The sequence below is a fragment of the Salminus brasiliensis genome, chromosome 12 (assembly GCF_030463535.1).
Source record: "Salminus brasiliensis chromosome 12, fSalBra1.hap2, whole genome shotgun sequence".
In the NCBI taxonomy this organism is placed as follows: domain Eukaryota; kingdom Metazoa; phylum Chordata; class Actinopteri; order Characiformes; family Bryconidae; genus Salminus; species Salminus brasiliensis.
In genome coordinates, this window is record NC_132889.1 from 22,542,811 (window position 1) to 22,566,355 (window position 23,545).

A 23,545-nucleotide genomic window follows, 5' to 3' on the forward strand; every position below is an offset into this window, starting at 1 on the left:
ATTTGAACTCCAATTTGAAACCTTTTCTGTCAAGTGTCATTGTAATAACGTATCAGTTATCAATGTTTTTAACTTAAAAAAACATTATTTAATGTTGACATTAAATTATTAATTAAAACATTAAATTATTAATTTTGGGAAGGTTACATTAAACATTTCAGGAATTAGTTAACATTAGTTAACCATAACGTTAGTGTTTATCTAACTGGAGACGTGTGAAAATGTCCTAATAACGTTGTGAAGCACACTTTATCAGAAGGTTCCTATAATGTTACTTTTGGACCGTTACAGGCGCACGTTTCTGGAATCGTTTAAAAGCATTGCATTACTATAAAAACGTTGCTGAACGTTCCTAGAACGTTTTCTCTTAGCTGGGTTCTTGCTGTAAGCCTCAGTTAACCTTTGCTTAAGTGGTTTTCCATAATGTAAGCGTCCCAATTGCATACTAATTACTAATACTAACTAGTTTTAGAGTCTGAAGGGTAGATGAGTGTTATTCTTTCTCCAGTCTGGTAGAGTGGCTTTTTGTGTTGTATTATAACTTTTAAGAAAGTTTACAAGAAGTTCATCATAAAAGCTAGCTAGTTAATAAAACAGTACAACATGGGCAATAGAAAAGTCACTGTTGCAGAAACCACCATTATTTTGACCCTAATTCGGTTAGAGCTGCAAGACACTGAACTGAACTGATGCACAATGAATGACTGCGGTCGACTGTAAATCCAGCCCACAGAGAACACTGATAGGTCTACTGAGCAGAAAGAGAGACCAATCAGAAGGATCTCTGTGCCACTCCCTCTTTATGGTTGTCACTCACTTGCTCGCTGTGGGTGTCAGGGAGCCGCTGTCAATATGCGGGATGGGTGGGATGTCTGTGTACATTATATACCTTATATTAATAGTGTGCAGTACGCAATTGGGACGCAGCCACAGTCCTAAACAGTGTGCACCCTTGTGTCGAGTGCATGTGTGCTTACATTTTAAAGGTCTAATCGTTTGGAATATTCTGCTCCACGTAAGCCAGAAAACAGCACAAATCTTCTGTAGCTATGTAAGGATACTGGAAAAGTATTCAGCAGTTACACGCTTCATTTAAGCCGATCTGCACCTGAGCTTTCTCCCACACTGATGTCTGCTCAAATGCCATCTTCATGTCAGTAATCCCCTCTTCTCCAAGCACCAGTCTACTTGTCTCCAGTGAGCTTTCAAGTCTGTTCTAATCTCATTCTCCAGTCCAAGCCATACCAGCCGCCTCTAACTATGCAGGTTCTGTCTGTATCAGGTGCTTCTCGCTCAAGCTCAAGCAGACTTGACTCCTTCACAATCAGTCACTGCTATGAAATGTAACCCAAAACATGAGTTACCAGTTCACAATATAGGTTGCATATTGCTAATAAGCTCTTATAAGCCATTTAACCTTAAAAAAATCACTGCATGGTTATTCTGTACTGTATTTGGCATATTCGTACTCAGAATGAGGCAACGGGTGTGATTCGTTCTTTAGCATTTGGATAGCTGTAATGGAAACCATGAGAGAATGATATTCTACACACTTCCAAAAGCCATGCAATGCTGCAGTAGTGTACATTCGTCTGGTCGAGTTGTACTGCACCTTTGGAGTTCAGCTTGATTTAAAGCCTCACGGCTGGATGAGCTGATATGTATGCATGATATGAGCCATCTGCAGGCGCTCCTTACTGAGTGAATGTCAAAGAAAGAGCATGAAGGAGAACTGCATGTCTGATTTGGTGTGCAGTGTCCAACTGCAATAACTGGAGGTGTCTGCAGTGTCCGCCCAGGCAGCAAGCCAGATGCAGTTGTTAGTTGTTATTAGTGCGCCACCCCTGTCTCTGAAGTCATTTAGATGTGGTTAGTTAGTAGCACAGCATCCTTTTTTATTTTTTATTTTTTTTATATTAATATTTATTGTTTATCTACTCTTGGCTGAAGCTTTGTGATCAAGCGCAGCATGAGTGGGTTTTGGCGCAGCTACTACTCCTTCCTAAATAAAATTGAACCAAACTATAAGGCATCATAAATATAAAAGCATATACAATTATATAGAGTTTTCTCACTGTAACGTTGGGTCAGAAGTTTTCTTTCCCTTGGCTGTAAACGGAATGATCATGCAACTGTGGTAAAAAGAGGCTGCTACACTCGAAAAAAACAAACAAACAACAAAATAATAAAATTATTATTCTGAGTGAGAAGCAGAGACAGCCAGTGGCAGGAAAAAGGACAGAAAATTTCCTGTCATATTTCTCAAAACTAATTAGCCATAGCATACCTACACTTCAGCTTTGGCTGACAGTTGGTTGGTTGACTGTGGCAACAGTTTGGGTGGTCTTTGCGGGTTGATGTTTAAAATACGAGATCAACAATGGGTGAAGATAAAAAAACAAAAACAATAAAAGCAGTGTGCGGGGTAGCGGTCCATGTGACTTAGTCAGAGTACTGGTATCCGTCAATCTCCCGCACGTCCTGGCCGTTGTCCATGTAGTCTTCGGAGTAGGTGCAGTACTTTCTGTCGTAGACTTGGCGCGGGAGGCCATAGACGGTCATGCCGGACTGAGAAGCCACTTTGTTAGTGCCCATCTGCAGCGAAACGGTGGACGTGTCGCAGCTCTCCATGTCCAGCTTCTTATCGAAGATCTGGCGCTTGGTGCCGGGTGCCGTCATACCAGACTGAAGAGTCAAGGAGAACAATTGCCAATCGATTAGTCAGTGCTTGAGGACACCCTTTTTAATGAATACATTCAGTTACTTTAAGTTGCACCCATTGCTGACACAGATGTGCAAAAGTACACACACACATACAGCGTCCCTGTAGAGAAGTACTGCCCATACAATAGGACCGTTTGTAGCACAAAAACATGAACCTATTGGCACCATGCCTAATGCCAAGTGTGTGCTAGAGGGGTATAAAGCCCATTAGTAACTGTGTTCCACTCTGGAATGATTAAGCTGGGGAGTTGCTCTTGTCGCTGAATACAATTAAATCTTCACAGTGATGACACAAGAGCACAGTAGCGGCAGCTACTGCTTTTTTAAATCCCCTTGACTTTAGAAGAAGCGATGAATGAGCAGGGGTCCCAATACTTTTGTCAATATAGTGTATGTATGGAGACTTTTTAATACTTTACTTTAAAATGTTAATACTGCCTTAGCAGCTTAACTTTAATTAAAATAAATAAATAAAATGAAAAATAGACTGGGATTCCAGTCTGTAGCAGAACTCTTCTAATGAGCACTCTGCATAATACAGAGACGTCGGTGAGGCCATGCCAAACAACAGGTAACAGTTACAGAAAGATGTAAACGGTACACAGGAAGCACTGATGATACACATTGTAAGCACCTGATTGGCTCCTTTGTTGGTTCCCATCTGCAGGCTTATTGTTGACTGGTCCAAGGGATTCTCCATGCCAGCTTTGGGGTCGTAGAGGTGACGCCGTGTGCCGTATGAGGTCATTCCCTTCTGGCTGGCGAACTTATTGGTTCCCATCTGCAAGTTTCCAAATGAGAACAGGATTAGCTTGCATGCAGAGCAAGTCCGTACGCAAGCGTATACAAATCTTTGTGTAAAATGCTGAATATAATGCTCTAATTAGTGCTTTACTGTAACACGTCAGCTAAATGAATGGGTCACACACAGGCTGACCTGCAGGCCGATAACATTACGGCCTTCCTTCAGTTTCTCGGGGGCGAACCTGCGCTGCTGTTTCTCCGCATACTTCACCCCAATGTCATATTTACTGCGGAAGCCTTTGGACTTGGCCTAAACACAGCAAAGGGGGAAGGATAGGGGTTAGCATGTAAAGGTGCAGTACATATGAGCACTAATGCAATACAAGGGTGTAGCTCACAAATGAGAGCCACATGCCTCTAGAACAGCTTCAGTTCTTTAAATTATGTTAGACACGTACACATGACCGGTAACCTTGTATAGCCTTTGTATTTAATTGCTGGAGTAAATTATTATTATTAGCATTAAATTAAATATGAATAAGCTGCACATACAGATATCTAGTTTTTGAGGTTTAGGCATGGCAATATATGACTCCCATTTAATCTGGACTTTCCATCATTGTGCCGGTCTTATTAATTTGGAAATGTGTCAAAGCCTCACATGTACAAAAAAAGCACTTTACAAATAAAGCTATTATTAGCCTCCCAAACTGCCAAAAAGCCTTTCAGCTCAGTGACCTCTAGAAACTCTGTCTGGTATCTGGATTTAGTCTGGCATAAACCAATGGTTATGAGGAATCTGTTACACACTGGAGTTCTCCAGAGCTCCCAAAGGGATCACTGTCGTTCATTCTTTATTTTATTCCCACAGCCAGGGCCTTCACACAAAGAGGGAGTGGAGTTTCTGATTCTGCTCATCTGGTCCTCGACTGTTTCTGATTAGCAGTGTGGAAGTCCATATGTTTGACAGATCTCTGGAAATAGACGTGCATGCAGATGCACCCTGCACGGGGGCAAACTTGAGCATGCTTAGCTAGGCATGCTTTTCACTTACCATGCCGGCCAGAGCAATCAGAGTGCTCTGAACTTGAGTGTGGTTGACATTCTCAAACAGGTCATTGGCCTCGAAGATGTCATGTGGCTTCAAGCCATACTCCTGGATGCCTCGGACAAAATTGCCAATGTTTTCCAGCTGTGAAAAAAAGGAGCAAATTGCCTTGTGGTTGATGAGTTGGGTAAACGTAATACAGCAATCTATAAACACGGATATATTGTGTTTAATTACAAGATCAGGATCTGTGCCACAACACATTCTATTCAAATCTGGAAGTAATGACCAGTGTCCCTTACACTTCAAGGACGAAGAAACTGCGCACCATGTGTTATAGTCAGGGCTGAAAACAGAACCTCTGCAAACTACTGGTCGAAAGTTTGAGAACATACTTTTAGAAACTAATGTTTATAATTAGAAATTGTTTACATTACATTTTTCAATTACAATTTGTTACATTATACAAGATGACATGGGGTGCATTTCAAAATAGTCACCCTTTGTCACAGCTTCATGCATAAGGCCTTACAAAGCTTTACCCCATGCTTTGCTGAATTTTTCTTTTGGAATTTACATGCCCCCCCCAACGAAAAAAAAAACCCAATCAATTTGCTTATTATTTTTTATGAATATTAGCAATTTGATATTAATTAAAGCAGCAGTATGCAAAGATTGGCTGTGGCTCCTGGGCTCCCCCTAGAGTATGAAAGTGTAATTCACATTTTGAGCCACCTGTAAAGGACATACTTAGCACATTTCTGGAAAAGCTGGGAGGTACAGAACTATCACTGAAAGTGAAAGAAGCATGTGGACTGACGCTGTAGATATGATTCAGTGGGTTACACAGCGTTACAGAGTTCTCATGAGCACCGTCCTGCTTACCTCACCAAAGTTACATAGTTCTTCCTTTTACGAGTCAGTGGAGCATCATAATGATTTTGAAGATAAAGATGCTACATAAAGCTGCTTTAAATCCTGAATACTTTCACAAATGCACCCAAACTTCTGATCAGTACTGTAACTGTGTTCTGTGTCAAAGAAAAAAAAAAAGCCTCCCCTGTGATCTAGCTATCCCAGAAGCCAACTTCCATTCTGAAGTACAACAGAATAGGTCTGATCGCCTTGGCTCAAACGAAAGCTCAGCTGCAGCACAGAAGTGATGTATTAAACATATAGAAGGGTTTCTTCCTTTCTAGGGCGGATGGAGCAGAGAGGACAGCGAGGCCGCACGGTGAGATCAGTGCAGTTTAGCGGCGCAGTGCTACGGAATGTAAACAGCAACCTGCACATCGCTCACAGCTAACTAAACGAACTGCTACTGAGCTGGCAGGTTGTGTACTAAAGCATGCTGACTTAGAGATTATTAAAGGCAGGACGGTTATTCTTCTGAGTTTCTGTCAAATAACAGCAGTAGCAGGTTTACGGGAAGACCCAGCTCTACGCCAGTCAGGATGTCTTTTGGAGCTAAATCACTTGCTAACGGATTAGTGTCAGTCAAATCAGTCTAGTGAGGAAAACTGGTCTAAGAGAGGTTTGCTTAAATCGGTCTGTTGTTCGCACTTCTGAATACTGAATCTATGTCTATGTACTAAAAATCTATGTACAGTAGTACAAGCCCCCCTCCTCACACACTTTATCCACTGCACTCTGTCCAGGTGTGCTGCGAGGGATTTTGGGCCCCATGAAAAGATATTACACTGGATCCCACAACTCTAACAACTCTGCCAAAATGCTCAATTAATACATTTTTAGGACCCTGTCAGTCACAGGCCCTTTGAGTTGTCCTGACCTCCCCCTCCCGAATATAGTTTTGTGTAGTTTACTGTATTATATTATACTGCCTATATTGTTTGTAATTGTAATGACTGATTGCTGCTATTCTGTGCCATTGTTCAGCTAAACATGCTTGGAAGAGAACTGTAACTGTCCAATTCTGTTACATCAGCTAACACATACACTGGCTTGCATCACGCTGAGTGATGGGGAGGGAGAGCCATCATGCAGTAACCCCCACAGAGAAAGCAAGGCCAGTTATGCTCTCTAGGACTCCCGGTCACAGATGGCTGTGGCATCACTGGGTGTTCAACCAATAATGGCGCCAAAGCTTAGATGCCTGTGCCACTCAGGAGAACTGAGAACATTTTAATTGAAAAATAAAGTCAATTTCTGGAATCGAAATATGGTACAATTGTGTGTATGAGTTGTAAAGGCATCCACTACAGGCCAACTTTCAAAAGATATGAACTGTACTTTGAAACTACTACTATTATTATTATTGTCAATTATTATTTCATATCATTTCATTTTCTTATTAGTAGTAGTAGTATCACTATTCATGTTATTATTACTGTCATATATTTTATTTCAGATTATTTTTTATTATGTTTTTCATTGAAAAACAGTGCCTCCAAATGTAGCTAACTGTTGTACATGAATAAAACATGTATTGTGATTTATTATTCATGATTCATCCAGTGCATATGGAGTAACACTGAAGATGTTCCTATTATGATCAATGAATGAATGCCTCTGATCTGTGTGAGAAAAGCATCTGAACGTTATTCATTTATTAAGCTTCCTCAATATCGAGGCCCGAACAGTGTCAGCTGCTTAAGACTACCATCAGCCTGTAGTAATAAATGCGGTGCTTACCTAATTCCACAGCATAGCTGTGTTTTTATTAGTTCAGTATGGCTTCAGCAGGGGAACATCCTCATACTCATGGTTTGACCCAAAATTATGCATCTGTGTTACAGCATTTTATGGAGCTTAAATCATGCAAGGTTAGCTTACTGCTGGCTTTTATACTGCATTACGGACAGTGTGTGTGTGTGTGTGGGGGGGGGGGGGACGAACAGCTGCACTGGAGCAGGGGCGGTCCAGTCTACTTGGAGGACTGTAGTGTGACGCAGTGTTCTAGAGCATTCTGAGATTTTTAGAAAAGCATCCGCTGTGATGTTCGCAGTTAACAGAAAAGAGCTGTTCACCTGGTGCCAATTCTGAGTGGAGTTGTTGACCTTTCTCACAGTGCCCGGCTGAAGAGCATTGATAAGCCTGGTCAAAAAAGGGTGGAGAACAAACAACAAAGTAAGTTAAAAAGCTAAACTGTGTTCACGGTTACTGTTTTCAACTAAACCAGACTGTTTTTGTTGCAGAGATACTTGTATAATACAAGATATAGGAAGCAACTATACTCATTCCAGAATGACAAGCAGAGCTGTAGAGGTTTCCATAATCACTGATCATGATAAACTGGTCACAATGGCACAAACTTTGCCAACGGTCATTACTGTCCAGGTGAAGAATTTCATGAATTCATTCTGTGCTGAACATCTCTTACATCTGTGAATCTGTTACTTACTCGCAGAGGATGACTCCATCTTTAAGGCCCTCCATGAAGTTGTCTGGAACCTTGCGGCCCGTCACCTCCTGAATCCAAAGCCTGAGCTCCTCTTCCTTCTGAGGGTCATACTTCTGGGCCAGCTGGAGGTCACAGATCAGACAGAGGTCATTTGAAAGCTATTAACAAGCCTACATCAAATTTGGTACTGCTTCTCTACAAGGGTGTCGGTGTGATCTCAAATTCCTCAACCCAGTTTTCTCCCAGTTATTAATGTCAACATAAGATGAATGGCTTAGAGTGAAGTTATATACTCATTTATATTAGTTTAATATTTACTGAATCATTTGTAGTAGACACTGTATAATAGGTATAACCCCTCTGTTAACCCCTTACCACTCAGTAAGTACAGGGACTTTTGTACAAACTGGTGGGGGTATTCTTTGTTAATAGAAGCCCACTGGCGAGCTCTAGACTTTTTTAAGGGTTTAACAAAACTGCTGCATTATGATGATGACAGATGGAGAACTGCATAAAGTGCTCACAAAACTTAATTGATGGATTCACGTCGGTATCACGAGATAACTGTTTAAACATGACTGCTATTGGACCATGACCATGTCAAAGTAGAGCTGGGCAAAAAGACGATATTTTAGCGTATCGTGACACATTTTCTAAGCATATTGAGGATTCATTACAAACAGTGTATTTAGACTGGTTTAATTAGATGAAGAGCAGCAGATGTTGAAAATAAATCACTCTATTCAGTACGGGAGAGTATCTGAATAGCAGTTTATAGGAATCTGTTGCTACTGATGTTTTTAGTCCGTGATTACATGTATTGTGATGAATGTCGAGTATCGCAAAAAAAAAAGTCTTTAAATATCGTGATATAGTATTTTTACTATATCGCCCAGCCCTATGTCAAAGTGATATTCCATAACACATTTATTGGAATCTGGAATAAATGTACTCATTCATTCTACTGTATTTGTAATTCTATAGAAATCAATAGTTATACTAATGCTAATCCAGGTGTGGGCCCATTTTTTTAAACATCACTGGAGTCGCAATTTATTAAGCAATGTATAAATGTTTATATTGCCACTGTCACACAAATACCTTGTATTTCCAAAATGTCAACTTCCCAGCAGCAGAAAAAAAGCCTTCTTAGCGTTTAATGCAAGTCAATATAAAACGCATTTGGATCCAATCTAAGGAACAATGTTCAGATTCAAACTATGGTGAAAAGTACAAATTTTAAATTAGAAATTTAAAAGTTAAAATATTGCATATTAGTAGGGATGGCCAATACGGCAGTATTTAATTAAATAATGATCAATTGTGTTGTTGGAATACACAATATGCTTTTATGTGCATATCTTGGATATTGCCAGTACGTAAAGAACACTGACCACCTGCACCTTTCATTACAGAGAGTGTAAAAATGTTTTTGTAAGCATCACAAAATATTGTGATAAATACTGTCGTGAAAATGTCTTGAAGTATTGTGATATAATATACCTTATCATTCAGTCCCATGCACAGGCATCGGCCCATAATATTGGGGCATCGGCCCTCAATGTCACTGCATCTCTACCTCATTTACAAAACCTACTGCAAATGTTCAAATGATCAGTTACAGCAAAATATTCAGCAAAAGCTGAAAATACGTTCTGTGTCATGGTCAAAGATGGCCGCCACCACCACACTGTAGAGCGCACCAGCTATAAAGACACGTAAAGACGTCCAAAGACAATAACAAGTTTAACAGACTGAACAAAGATGTGATCTAACGACAGCTTGTTTAGGTCTGACCTCAAACCTAACCCTAACTGTTAGGTTGCTCTGGACCTTCCTCCAATAGTTCCTTGGTGGAAAAAACTCTGAAATGCTGTATGTCCGAGAAATGTACACTATGCATCCAGTTACACAACATCATTTAACCATAGCTTATAAAGCGAAATACGATCAAAGCTCTCAGCTACTTTTTACTAGTTCCATAAATGACATTCCTTTCCTTCTCTTTTTTTCAAACAGCAGGCTTCTCGAAATGATGCCTGTGAGGAGGGATGGACGGCTGCTGTAATGAGGAATCGCAGGAGTAATATGAAAAAGGCCTGGGGACATTCCTGTATACAGAGCTGTAATATTCGCTTTACTCCGGTTTTAGCTTCTACTGCTGAAAGCTGAGGTCTGCTGAAGGGGAACTGATCTAGTCCTTCTCTTTCTTTCTCCCTGAAATGTTTGTGCTGCCTGCGTCTGACAACAGAAGTGAGAGAGAATGAGAGAGAGAGAGCGAGACAGAGAGAGGGAGAATGAAAGAGTGCCAACAATAACACTGATTTCAAAGCAGCAGGGGTTTGCTTGGCTTCCACTCCAGCACACCAAACTTGGGAGAAACAGCTCTCGGGCCTTACACTCCCTCTCTCTCTCCCTCTCTCTCTCTCTCTCTCTCTCTCTCTCTCTCTCTCTCTCTCTCTCTCTCTCCCTCTCTCTCTCTCTCTCGCTCTTTCTTTCTTTCTTTCTTTTTATTCTCCCTCTCATGTATACACACAAATTTTTCTGTCACCCCCCCCCCCCCGCTGTTCATCCGTCATCTCACAGGTTTTTACTCTTTCTCTTGTCTGTCCCTCTCTCTATCCCCATCTCTAGTCCTTGCTTTAATTCACTCTCACTCTCTCATTCTCCTTCCTTCTCTCTTTCTCTCTCTCTGTTGCTCTCCCTCCATCTCTCTCTCCAAGGCCTGTCCTTTTAAAGCGAAGCGGCTGCACATGCTAACCGCGTCCGATTAAAGGATGCCAAGACGGACAGCCATCGTTTCCTGCCAAGGAATTTTGCTCAGGCCTCCATTTGTTGGGCTTTTTTTCCCCTTCCCTTTCTCATTTTGGACACGAGGAATGCAATCAACACTGCCCTCTTTCTCCTTTGTTTCTCTCCCGCCCTCTCTCTCTCTCTCTCTCTCTGTCTTGTTAACAGTGTCCGGGCCCGTGCAAGTTATCTGAAGCAAGGATACGGTAACTCGCAGCTGGAACTGGGTGCTTGGCCCTGCGCTTCAAATACCTGCATGCTATTCATTAGCTCAGCGCATCTAATCTTGCTCTCGCCCTTTACTGTAGAGGATTAAGGAGTGAAGGGAAAGAGCTCTTTGGAAAGAAGGACTATGCTATCTGCTGAAAACTTGATATCCAAAGTCTAACTCTAAGAAAAGTTGGATGGAGTTTGCACTGAAGGATTTCCCCAGTAGTGTTTTATCTCTCCTCTCTATGGCTAGGATGTCCTTGTGATCCACCTCACAGCCCCAACTGTTTACAATAAGCCACTTACCCCAGGCCGCAGACACACAGAGAGCTCTGCTCTTCCTTATATGGGGACCACAAAGCCACAAGGCTGTCACTGAGATGGGCACAGTGACTCAACATCACTATTATGCACACCACACCTACAGTGGTGCTCACTCACTGGTCATATTAATTATTGTTTTTGTTATTTTCTTCAGTGACCTCTGAGTGTACACTATTTTAGATGTCTTGATTTGTAGTCTAATCAGGAATGTATCTCTGGGGATTTCTTGTTAACCCTTTAAACCCTAAAGGCTCATACTTCAATTCTTCACCCTAAATCAAATGTTTTTTTTAGCTGTTACTAAATAATGAGTAGTTACTGAATAATTAGTAGTTGCTGTTTAGTGTACTATTAGTAGTATTTGTTTGTTAGTATTAGCAGTATACTATTTATTCATTCATTCAGAGTCACAGTGGATTCATACCTATCCAGTAACACTCTCTGCAAGGCAGACAGGACAGGGTGCCAGTCCTTCGCAGAACAATATACACACCCATTCACACACACACACACACTCACAGGGGCAGAGGAAATTGTAGTTACTGAATAATAAGTATTTATGGAATAATCAGGATTTACTGAATAATTTATTGTAGTTACTAAATAATGATCAGTACTTACTGAATACTTAGGAGTTACTGAATAATTAGTACTTACTGAATAATCAGGAGTTACTGAATAATTAGTACTTACTGAATAATCAGGAGTTACTGAATAATTAGTACTTACTGAATACTCTGAAGTTACTAAATAATTAGTACTTACTGAATAATTAGTAGTTACTTAACAATGTATACCTATTATAGTTACCGAATAATTAGTAGTTACTGAATTATAGCTAGTGAATAAACAATACTGAATATATTTATATATTACAAATGATCCACTCGGAGTTCTGATTCATTAACAACAATTACAACTCAATCATTCACAACTTACTTGTATTTAACCTATAAACGCATATAGGTATTTAACCTCTAAACCTGTAACCTTATTACACTGCAGAGTAATGTCATATTTTATGTGCTGTATTCATGTAGATCCAATAGAGTTTGCAATATATTACAGAAATGAATAATTCCTGAACAGTACAAAAAAAACAAACATTACAGTAATGTCTAGTGGGAAAGAATGAAACGAGCGAACGAAATGCGATACATTGGTACGCTGGGAAAATAACACTGGCTGCTTGGGTTGACCAGTTGACAAGCTGGTTCAGTGGAAAAAGGCTCTGAAACTATTTGGACTGGCAGTAAATCAAAACGTATCGGGAGTCGCACAGATCTGCGAGACACAACATCTCGTGTGCTTTGACTGCACAGATTTGGTTTGGTATGAGTCTGCACAAAACCAAACACATTTAACATCACTTCAAACAGACTCCCGTTTCCTCTGAACTCTTTGACACTCACACAAACACACGGGTGTTCGGTGCCAGAGCTGTGGGTCCAATATGTCAAAACACAATCATCACAGGTAATCTGTGTGAACTAGGCCCTGCTGTCGGCCCCTGTTTTCTCTAGACTGCGTATGGCCTAGGCCTGTGTATGGGTGAAACTCCAGGCTGCAGCTGAACTTGACAGGTTGCCGTCTTCTGGTGGGCTGCTAGCTCTGTCAGGTAGAGGGAAGTGAAGTGTTAATCGGAGGCCTGCTCTCGTTTTCCGCTCTACATGACAGCTGGAGGGAACATCTCGGCCTGACGTGGCCCGAGACAATTACAGGAGTTACATTCACAGCTCACAGCAGAAAAACAACAGATCTGTTAACTGTCTCTCTCACACTCACACGTTTCTGCCTGTCTGTCCTTCTCTCTATTCCTCTCTCGTTCCCTGTTGCTTATAACTCCATCGCTCCCTTTTCTCCGTGTGTCTGTCCTTCCCTCTCTCTCTCTCTCTCTCTCTTTCTCTCTGCCTTTCTCTTTTTCTATCCATCTGTCTGTCTGTCTGTCTCTCGCTCTCTTCCTCTGTGCCCTCCACTCTCTGTCTGTTTGTCTGTCTGTCTCTCTTTCTCTCTCATATGTCAAATGATGACACTACCTCTGGTGTGGAGTATGGAAGCTTTAGGACAACTGAACATAGAATCTGAAAAAACAGACAGACACTCTATGTCTCTCTCTCTCTCTCTCTCTGTCTGTCTGAACCCCCCCCCCACCCCCTTATTTAGCTTTAGTGGTGTGACCATATTTAGTTATAGCAATGCCAAAGCACAACTGAAACAGCTAGAGCTAACATTTAGAGGTTCAAGAAGTGAGAGCCTCTCTCTCTCTCTCTCTCTCTCTTTCCCTCTGTCTCTTGTTATCTCTCTCGCTCTCTCAAGTAAACACTTTTCCTACTCCTCTTTCCACGTAAGCAGAGTGTGAGCCGCGTGTAGCGGAGTGAGCTGTGTGTAGATGTGAGTGGATTGCAGTTCTCCGCTGGTGTCTATTATCCGCGACGACCCCGCCGCCGCCGCCGCCGCCTCCTCCTCCTCCTCATTTAAAGCTCAGCGCGCGCTCACGTGCTGCTGCTGCCGCCTCTGCCGCCGCTGCCGCCTCTGCCGCTGCCTGCGCTCGCGCCCATCCCTCACACCCCTCACAAACAACCACTCGGACAACACAGAGCGACGGAACCGTACCTTACTCTTCACCTCGGCGGACAGTCCGAAGGCCGGGCCGCTCCTGAAGTGCTGCTGTGCCATGGTGACGAGCTTGAACCGTGCGGGAGCGCGGAGAGAGCCTGAGAGACCTGAGAGCGCGAGCGGGGTGGACGGAGCTCAAATGAGAGGGAAAACACAATACAAAATACAGCGCGGAGGGAAAAGTGAACCTGCTCCGCCGGCCAGTCAGACAGGTAAAGTGCGCTGGTGTTGGTACAGTTCTCTCTCCTCCCGGTTCTGTGTGCATTAGGAAGCGCTTCGCACCACATCAACACTTTTTCAATCTTTTTTAAACTCTTCCCAGCTGCGCGTGGCCGTAGCGCGCGCTGATTGGCCGCGGCGGCCGTGACGTCGCGCTGGGGGTGATGTCAGCAGCATGGCATTAGAACGGCCGCTGTCACTTTTTCCACCTTGAGCGCGCTTTACCGATGGCCCTTATATGTCCCATTCAAATATGCCGAGCTCTCTTACAATCTGTTTACACAGACTTACTCAGGCGAGGGGAGCGCGGGACTGTAGTAAAAAAAAAAAGAAGCTATTTTAGAGACGTGAAAAGACCACTTCTGGCTCAGATGACGAACTCTTTGGAGAGATGTATGATACTGCTTATTTAGTAAATCCTGATACTTTTAAAGGGCACATTAGCTGTGTCTGAAACTGTGCCCTACTAATTGCGTGTCCAAGAACATGCAGTGCACTATTACTAACATTCCCACAATGCAGTGCAGTAAGGAGTGCACAAACAATGTACACTAGTGGACACACTAGTGGGCTTCTCTGAGGAAGGCCGTCGTTCAGATCTATGTTTATGTGACGCACTCTGTCTGCTGTCACGCAGTAATGAGCTCATATGCTTAACGAGGTGTCTGATATCATGAACTGCTGTTCCCTGTATAGTGATCTGGTCCTACACTTTTCCCAGTGCTTACATTTGACCTCTTATATGTGTATAAGTGGGGTTTCCGTATTTCGGAATGTGGAATATGGTAGTTTGTGCTACTGTGCCTTTAAGACTGATATATGATGTGGATGACCTATATTCGATGTAGATGACCTATATGACCTATGATGTCTATTATGATTGGCTGCTTGTATTGTGCCTCATTGTAAAGGCAGTCAGAGCTGAAACACTTCTTATAACAGGACTAAACTTCTGTAGTCTGAACAGGGGAACATAGTCGCTGTCGGCACTTTTTGGCTTTTTAAAGTCAATGTAAAAAGATTTTATTCAAAGTCATTTTGGAGAATTTCTATTTCATTATGAGATTCACATTTTGTCAGGAAGTAAAAAAACTGCTTTTTAAAATGAAAGATGCATGTATTTGTCACTGTACAGTGTACATGTGTCCTCCGCATTTAACCCATCTGGTAGTGAACACACACTCACACACACACACATGTGTTAGGGGCAGCGAGTATACACACACCCAGAGCAATGGGCAGCCAACTCCAGCGCCCGGGGAGCAGAGAGGGTAAAGGGCCTTGCTCAAGGGCCCAACAGTGGCAGTGGCAGCTTGGGCAAGTGGCAACAAGTGGCCTTGCTCAAGGGCCCAACAGTGGCAGTGGCAGCTTGCCGAGAAACCCACAACCCTGTTATCGATATCCCGGCGCTCTAACCGCTGAGCCACCACTGCCCCATAAGTGTAATAATTTGTGGGCTTGTGAGATTAATAGCATTGTAGACATGAATCTTTATTGTTAAACACCCTGGTTATCCTCATAATAATAATAACAATAATAATTATTATTCTTTTTGTGTTTGATTATTCACATAAAAAAAAAACATTTTAATGAGAATGTAGTAACTGTTGTTTATCAAGTCCTAAAAGGGGAATATTTTATGACTTCTGAAGTGACTACCAGCAAATATAGACCCTGTTTACACCTAGTCACTTCATCCAGCTTGAGTATCAGGATTATACCTGAATATAAATGCAAGTGTAAACACACCCAATACTCCAGATAAACCAGATACAAATCTAATCACTCAAACCGTTTCAGGAGGTAGTCTGAGACCCATTTCAGCCACATCTTGTAAAAGTGTAACACCAGTAATAACTGCAGCGTGATGAGCGTATTTAAATATTCCGTCCCTGACAGCAATCAGATTTCAGTCTGACTGACTACAGACACATTTGACTACCCAGTGTAAATCTTATCAGGATACTATCCAGATACTAGCCACATGAAGTGAACAGGTGTAAATGGAGTCATAGTTATAAAAAATAGACTTAAAAGCTTTTCTCTCAGTATTAAGAAAACCACTTTACAGAACCACTTTGCAGAAAGACATACTAAGGCATAACCATAGGTGTTTTAAGGGATTACACCAGGACTGTTCAGTATAGTGAAATCAGTCTATATGATCTGCCAGTATGAAACAATCACTCTGTGTCATGTACCTAAACTTCTATTACCAAAGAATAGCCCCACCAGTTTGTACAGAAGTCCCTGTAGTTACTGAGTAATACACCTTAGTGTGTAATTAAATTGACAGCTTAAAGAAAACCCTTAGTGTTGATATTTTCGTATGATCAGTTCACAAAAGAAAAGTCAGAATCGCAAGCATCACAACTTCGGTATCGATCTACCTATCCCTAATATTTTGGCAGATGTACGCATGACTGAGCTCAGCAACTCAGGTTATAGATGAAGGCTTGAGAGCGTTTAAGGCAGGCTGAGCTGAACGGACACTGAGTTTACACATGTTCACTTTGCAAATATGCTACTAGGCGACTTTGCTGTGCTAAACAGCAGTGGAAACTTGGTCCATATCCAATCAGAACATCCTACAGTGTGAAATATTCTTTTAATAGAAGCAGTGCTCACAGGAGCTTCCATGGTGGTTGATCCCTGCTGACTATGAAGTTACCCTACCAAAAACAAAAAAAGTAAAAGAAGCCTCCACCCACCCATGGATGTTCACACAGGACGGAACATCCACATCTACAGCAACAGTGGAAGCTTATCCATAGAGAACCATATACACAAGGTTTTCCACCAGTGCAAAGACCCTTTAAGCAGGAAAAGAACAATTTTACCCCTTATAACACAATAAGGTGTATTACTCAGTAACTGCAGGGGCGTCTGTAGTAACTGGTGGGGCCATTCTTTGGTAATAGAAGATTGTAATAACAGTTCCGGCCCTTAGGGCCCTTCCGGCTGTTCATAGGCTGTTTAAAAGTGTTAAGCATCCAAAAGCTTCAAGAGTTCCCATGGTTCTATGTAGAACCCTTGTCTTTACTAAAGAACCTTGAAGAACCATACCAATTGTCGATTGTGCATCTAATTGGTCAGGTGACTGATTAGATTGTGTCCAATTACAGACGGAAAGATTATTCTCGCAGAAATAATCAAGTTGTATTTACTACGCTTAATACAGGTAGGTTATTTGTACTGTCTGGTGGGAAATGCTAATGTAGGGTATAGCTGGGGTTCAACCTAATGCTTGTTTAATTATAGGACATTTTGTAAACTGTATTCCCAGCACCTGCTCTTTATGAACAGCTGAACAGTAAGTGAAGTGAACTCAGAACAGTTCTGTTGTTTGAATTTAGACCCAGTAATACGTAAATTTATCTGCATCTAAGTATAGTTGTATGCAAACGTTTGGGCAGCTCTGGGCCAAATGAGACAATTTGTGTGCATGTGTGTGTTTTTCTTAACCCCTAAGGTTAAGGTGTATTATTCAGTAACTACAGGGACTTCTGTACAAACTTGTGGGGCTATTCTTTGGTAACAGAAGTTTATAATAACACCTTCGGCCTGCCAGCAAGCCTGATACTTTTATACTTTTTTAGAGGAAAAAAAGAGCTGCATTTCATGAAAAGAACACCTGCCAACTGTAAAGCATGGGGTTGTGTTGCTGCCAGTGGCAGCGACAATGTTTCTTGGGTGGAGGAAAGATGAATTTTTACAAAATATCAGAAAATCCTAAATGCAAATGATCCGTTAACCCTTTAAACAGCCTACAGCCCAACAGTGGGCTGAAAGTGTTATTACAAAATTCTACTGTTAATATGCCTTACTGTGTTATACACCATGAACAACCTGAAGAGACAGACAAACTAGAGCTTTTGGGATGGCCTTCACAGTCCCTGAGCTAATCATCGCAGAACATGTGTGAATAAACCTTGAACAAGCTCTGCATGCAAGACTACCTAAGAATTTGTCCGAACTAGAGGCCAATTCGAGTGGAAATGACTGCAACTGCTAAATCCAAAATCCATAAACGTCTGCACAGGTGACATTGTGACTGTTTGTTTTTGTTCTGAAAGACAAAATAAGTGTGTGTTAAGATTTATCAAAAATATTGTGTTTAATAATGGTGGGCTGCAGAGGCAGTGTTTACTATTTCTCAATTAGGAAACAAATGAAAGCAATGTGTTATTTTGCCAAGGATGCCCAAACCGTTACATAAGCCTGTAAATATAATTCAGTGTTTTCAAATGCACTTAATATTTTCGACCATAACAGGATTTCTACAGTTATCTGATTATTCAAGTAGTCAGCATACTCTGATTTCTTAGGTCAGGTTGAGGCCTAGAAATCCACTAAAGGGAGCTGGATTTCAGCTCGGTAATCTGATTTCTCAGCACATGTATACATTTACTCTGCACTGTGCACATAACCACATAGGACAGATGCTTAGTCAAAAAAAGCTGTCTTTGCAGCAATATAGAAAAGTTCCAAAGTAGGAATATATTTGACACATTAAATATGCAGTAAATATTAGAACAATAAAGCTAAATAATTTATGTTTTCGGCATTATAATCAATTACTGCCAACTGATAAACTTGAAAATTAGTAGAGGCTGGTCCTACCTTTGAGGTTACATTTTGCTCAGTTTTGACTGCTATCAAGTGGCATATAGATATGGCTGCTTATTTTATTTTATAATACGTAAAATACTTTAAAATGTTTTGATTAAATGTGTCTTTAATGCTTTAATGCTTTATGTCTTTATATACATTTGTTGTTAATGTAAAGCACTTTGAGCCACTGTGTATTAAAGGTGTTCTACAAATACATCTGCCTTGCATTGCCTACAGTGTAAAAAACTTTAAAACACCTCAGAAATTAAGTGAATTGAACTTCTAACAGAACAAGATGTGGCTTATATTCTGTTACTGTTTGAAGTTCAGTAAACCCAAAATATTAAGGCAGCTGGCAAAATTTGTAAATATGCTTATAGCATAGCTATGTAAATGTGAATTCAGCCAAAGGTTTTACTTTAAGTAGGAACAAAGAAAGTTTGTTGTTTTTTCTTTTCCTTTTTGTATTATGTGTATATATAGTGTATATATTATATATATAATATTTTGTTATATCAACAATATGATATATACTTATCACATACATATATGTTATTAACTCTGTATATATTTTTTATACTTATTTTAGGTTATTTCAATTCAATATTTCAATATTTAAAAGATTTATCTTATATTCTATCCTGTTGTTTCATGTGCGCAGACAGTTAGCAGAGCATTGTAGTACTAGTTTACTGTGGTTTAAACGATGTACTTTTTGTATTGCCTTAAACCCTTAAAACATAGGGACCCACATTTCCGTTCCTCATTAGGAATTTACTTATAGTTTCATAGTAGCTACAGAATGAGCTGTTGTGGTTAGTAAATAATAAGATAATGTACAGTTATAAACCTTGAGTTCAGTGGGTTAAGTTTCCACACCCTCTTTGGTTTTTACATCTTCAGTAAACCCACCAAAGTGTGGTGCTGAAGGTAGACTTCAGGGCTCAGGAAGGGCAAGATTAGGGACAAAGCCAACTTAATGTCAACAGAGAATTTCAACACTGACGGTCTGCAGAACACAGGAACATCCCAGCTTTAGACAGTGGCAGTCAAAAAGAGTTACAGTCAGAAATACGCTTAAACATCATACACTGATACGTAGCAACTGTTTGGGGTGTGTTTGAGAACTTGTGCGATGGTGTTCTAGATGGTAATATCAGGAGAAGATACAACCAACCACAGTAGGAGAGCTGGAGACAGCAGTAAAGAATGTGTGGAAAGCAGTTATCTAGACCATTTTAACCCCGTAACACTCCAAGGCCTTTTACACACTAAGATGTATTATTCAGTAACTACAGGGACATCTGTACAAACTGCTGGGGCTTTCTCTGGTAATAGAAGTTTGAACACTTTTGGGCCGTCGATGGCCCATAGGCTTTTTTTGCTGGTTATAATATATCAACATAAAAATCATGTTGATTGAATGAATCCTCAAAATAAACTAACTAGCCATTACTTTTCTCTTGCTACTCTTTATAGGCAAGACTCAATGCCAAACCTTGAATATTAGATGTAGGCTTGACATTTTACAAATGTCACTAAGGAAAATATGGGGAATGATCATTTTTGCCAGCCTCCTAAAGAACTACTAGCACTTTGTTAGCACTGTGCCAGTTTGTCTGGTTTAGATTAAATACATATTTAAATCTTGTGAAAGACATTTCAAATTTAATTTAAACACACACACATTAACATATATATTCACCACGTAGGTTGTAAGTTATAGTAACTCTTTCGGTAAAGAACCTTGGCACAGAGCCAGAGTAGTTGCTTTTCTTTTTTTTTTTTTCGTACGTAAGGTTGAAACTCAGCATAGCTTTTCCTTCAGATGATGGAAAATTACTCACTTGTATGGTAACATCTGTTAAAACAGAAAACAAAGATCCAACTAAAAGAAACAAGTGCTTCTCCATTTTACCTTTCCCAGTAAAAAAAAATGCGATTTGATCACAGAAGATTAAAAGTTTCCAACTCAGGCATGTGCTTCTAACACCTATCTGTATGATGGGCACTTACTGTGTTAAAGACCTTTTAGGCCTTTAGCTCAAGAGAGCTTATGACAAGAGAGCTAGCTTGGCTGATTTCTTCTAGATAACTAAATCTCTGCTTATTAGTCAAATTTCTATTTAAGGATTTTGTTTCCAGCCATAACTTGACAATGAAAACTAGTACTGTAATGCAGAACATAAATACATGCATCATTATTTTAAATAAAATGAAAATGAACTAAAACCTAGACCCTGTAACATGTATCCAGACATACAAACAAAATGTCAAATTCCCATATTTTCAGCATTTTTGAACATCTCTCTGGCCCTAAAACTTGCCTGCTAGCCCAGCAAGGGGTACAGACATATCACATAATTTAGTTTTTCAAAAAGCAGGCCAAACAGCCAAAACAGACCTAAATACAGCATGAAGCTGAAGCACATTTTCTTACTGTATTGTTGAAACAGCGGGTCTACAAAACAGGAAAAAAGATTGTATAGAAAACAAACAAACAAAAAACCCTATCACAGTTTTTTTTCTCAATGCTGTGGTGACACAGCTGTCACTGAATCACCCAACTTTCCTGAAGAGGAGATTTTATAATGTTTTTTTTCTCCCAGATATGAGCACAGGATGTTATGTCACAGTGTAATAAACCAGGTAAACCAAGTTGTTGGTTAGCAACAATAATGCGCTGGTTAACATTAAGATTTCACTGAGATTTTAGAAAGCTGTGTTTTGCCCATCCACACAAAAACACTAACAACTAAGTGTTCTAATATTCAACAACCCCCACTTTTAGTAACCTAACACATTATGTACGTGCAAACGGTAGGCCAAAATGCAGACGTGTGGACGGACTCTTAAAACCATGTAAATGTAAAGTCCTAGTCATCTTTAGGTCGTCTCTGAAGGTCTATAAGATTCAAAGAGCTCCTCAGTGGCACAACAGGTCAAACTATGTATATGTGGCTGCTTTGATTGAAGAGGTTATCATCCAGACTCACTGACATTAGCTTTGGGAATTGGTGGAAAGGACCCTTCTGTTCAACTACACTCTAAAATATAAAGGTTCTTGAGCGATGCCACATTTTAATAATAGAGATGTGACCATTAAAATATGAAAGAACCTTTACATTAAGAGAAAGTTTTTCAAAGGTTCTTCAGACTTCACACTCATTTCTATGACAAAAGTGGTTCTTCATGGAACCAAAAGTGGTTCTTCTATATCATCACACAAAGAACCATTTAGTGTATAAGCAAAAGTACTGACCCAGTGCATATTTAATCAACCAAAAATAGAATTTTTCTCCATAAACATGGTCTTACCACAGTAATTATTACATTAATCAATATTTAGTGTAATTTAAAAAATAGATTTTGAAGTAAGCATAGTTTACCTATGATGATATTAAAATCAACAACAAAACCTATTTATTAGGGGGTAGGGGTGTGGGGGTTGCAAACACATCAAATTAGTCACTTTTCATATACATGTTAATTAATTTAACATTTTTGTAAATATAAAAAGTAATAAATATAAACATCTAAAACATGAATAAATCAAAAAAATAATATTACTGTATTATTAGATTTATGTAAATATTTTTTGTTACTGGTCAGTTTGACCCACAACACAACAGGAGGGTTAAAAGGATCTCGGCCGTAATTTTGTCAAAGATAAACAATTTTATTGGTATAACGTTAAAGTATTTTCTTGGCCGCGCCCGAAATCATTTTGTCGAAAATATTACGGACTAGGCCTGCATGTCTCATTTCATCCCAAAAAGAGACAGGAAATAAGGTACAGATTTTACTGCAGTTAGATAAATGAACCATTTCCCCACCCTTGCCAAAGAATGGAGTGTTTTATATCAGATTCCCAAAGATCACACACACACCTGCCAACGCTGAGTTTGAGAGCAGGGTCCCAGAGGGGAAGGGAATCTGATTAGCGTGTCTCCAGCCAAATGGAGCTAAAACCTGTCTCTGGCTCTGAGTGTTTCTCGACATGCACCGCTGGAAAGCAGGTGATATTCTGGACGGGGGCCAAAGCATATGACAGTGAGTTTTACGGCAGAGGAAGTGGTAATGCTGTGCTATTGGATCTGTTTAAGACTGATATACTGTGTAAACATTTACTAAGGTGTCACTGAAAGACTATTTTCATCCGTGTGAGACCTGCCTGGAATAACCCCTGACTTGGTCGGTGTGTCAGATGTGGAAAATGGTTGGTAAATCAGGTTCCATAAAGAGTTCAGCTGCACAGGAAGCACAGCTCATTCCATCGCTCCCTTTCTCCCTTCCCTGGGATCTGTGGCAGAAATGGGATGATGAATAACATAATACGAACATTCTTCATTTAGCACGGGCTGTGTGCTAAACCCAGACTTTTTTTATTACGATCATCATGAAAATGATTTCATCTTTTTACTAAAAACAATTGCTTTCTATTGTTTTTTTTTTCTTTTGTAAAACCTGCTTTACCTTTTGTACTGATAATCTACGTACCTAAATAAACAGTTCTAAATGATGCAGAATACAAAATGAATAAGGCTAAGGAAAGTACCTTGTATTGTACAACAAAAAATGTGCATATTCCAACTGGAGAAGAGAGGGTTAAGCACTTTGCTCAGGGGCCCAACAATGGCAGCTGAGCAGACTTGGGTATCAAACTCACAAACCTGGGTATCAATAACCCAGCACTCTAACCATTGAGCCACAATATCCCCCCAAGGACCTATATCATGGAAAACCAAAGTTTCCTCAACATTTTGAAAGAAAAGAGTTTTTGTACGTAAACACTGCTATTATAAAAATATTTGACTACATATCCCCATAATCGGCCTATGGCAGTAGATTACTACAGTATTTTGGTTAACCATCCTATTGTATTTCGGTCA

At 40.3% G+C, this 23,545-nt stretch overlaps 1 protein-coding gene across 1 annotated transcript; it reads right to left on the reverse strand.

Moving 5' to 3' along the window:
- Nucleotides 1-127: 127 nt before the first annotated feature.
- cnn1b (calponin 1, basic, smooth muscle, b) lies at nucleotides 128-14,091 on the reverse strand. The gene is made up of 7 exons (XM_072693366.1): nucleotides 13,818-14,091; nucleotides 7,881-8,002; nucleotides 7,507-7,573; nucleotides 4,523-4,660; nucleotides 3,662-3,778; nucleotides 3,359-3,505; nucleotides 128-2,685 (listed from the first exon to the last, which is right to left on the reverse strand). Exons 1-7 carry the CDS (start codon nucleotides 13,878-13,880, stop codon nucleotides 2,443-2,445), a joined length of 897 nt encoding a protein of 298 aa, XP_072549467.1. The 5' UTR covers nucleotides 13,881-14,091; the 3' UTR covers nucleotides 128-2,442.
- Between the last annotated feature and the right edge of the window lie 9,454 nt (nucleotides 14,092-23,545).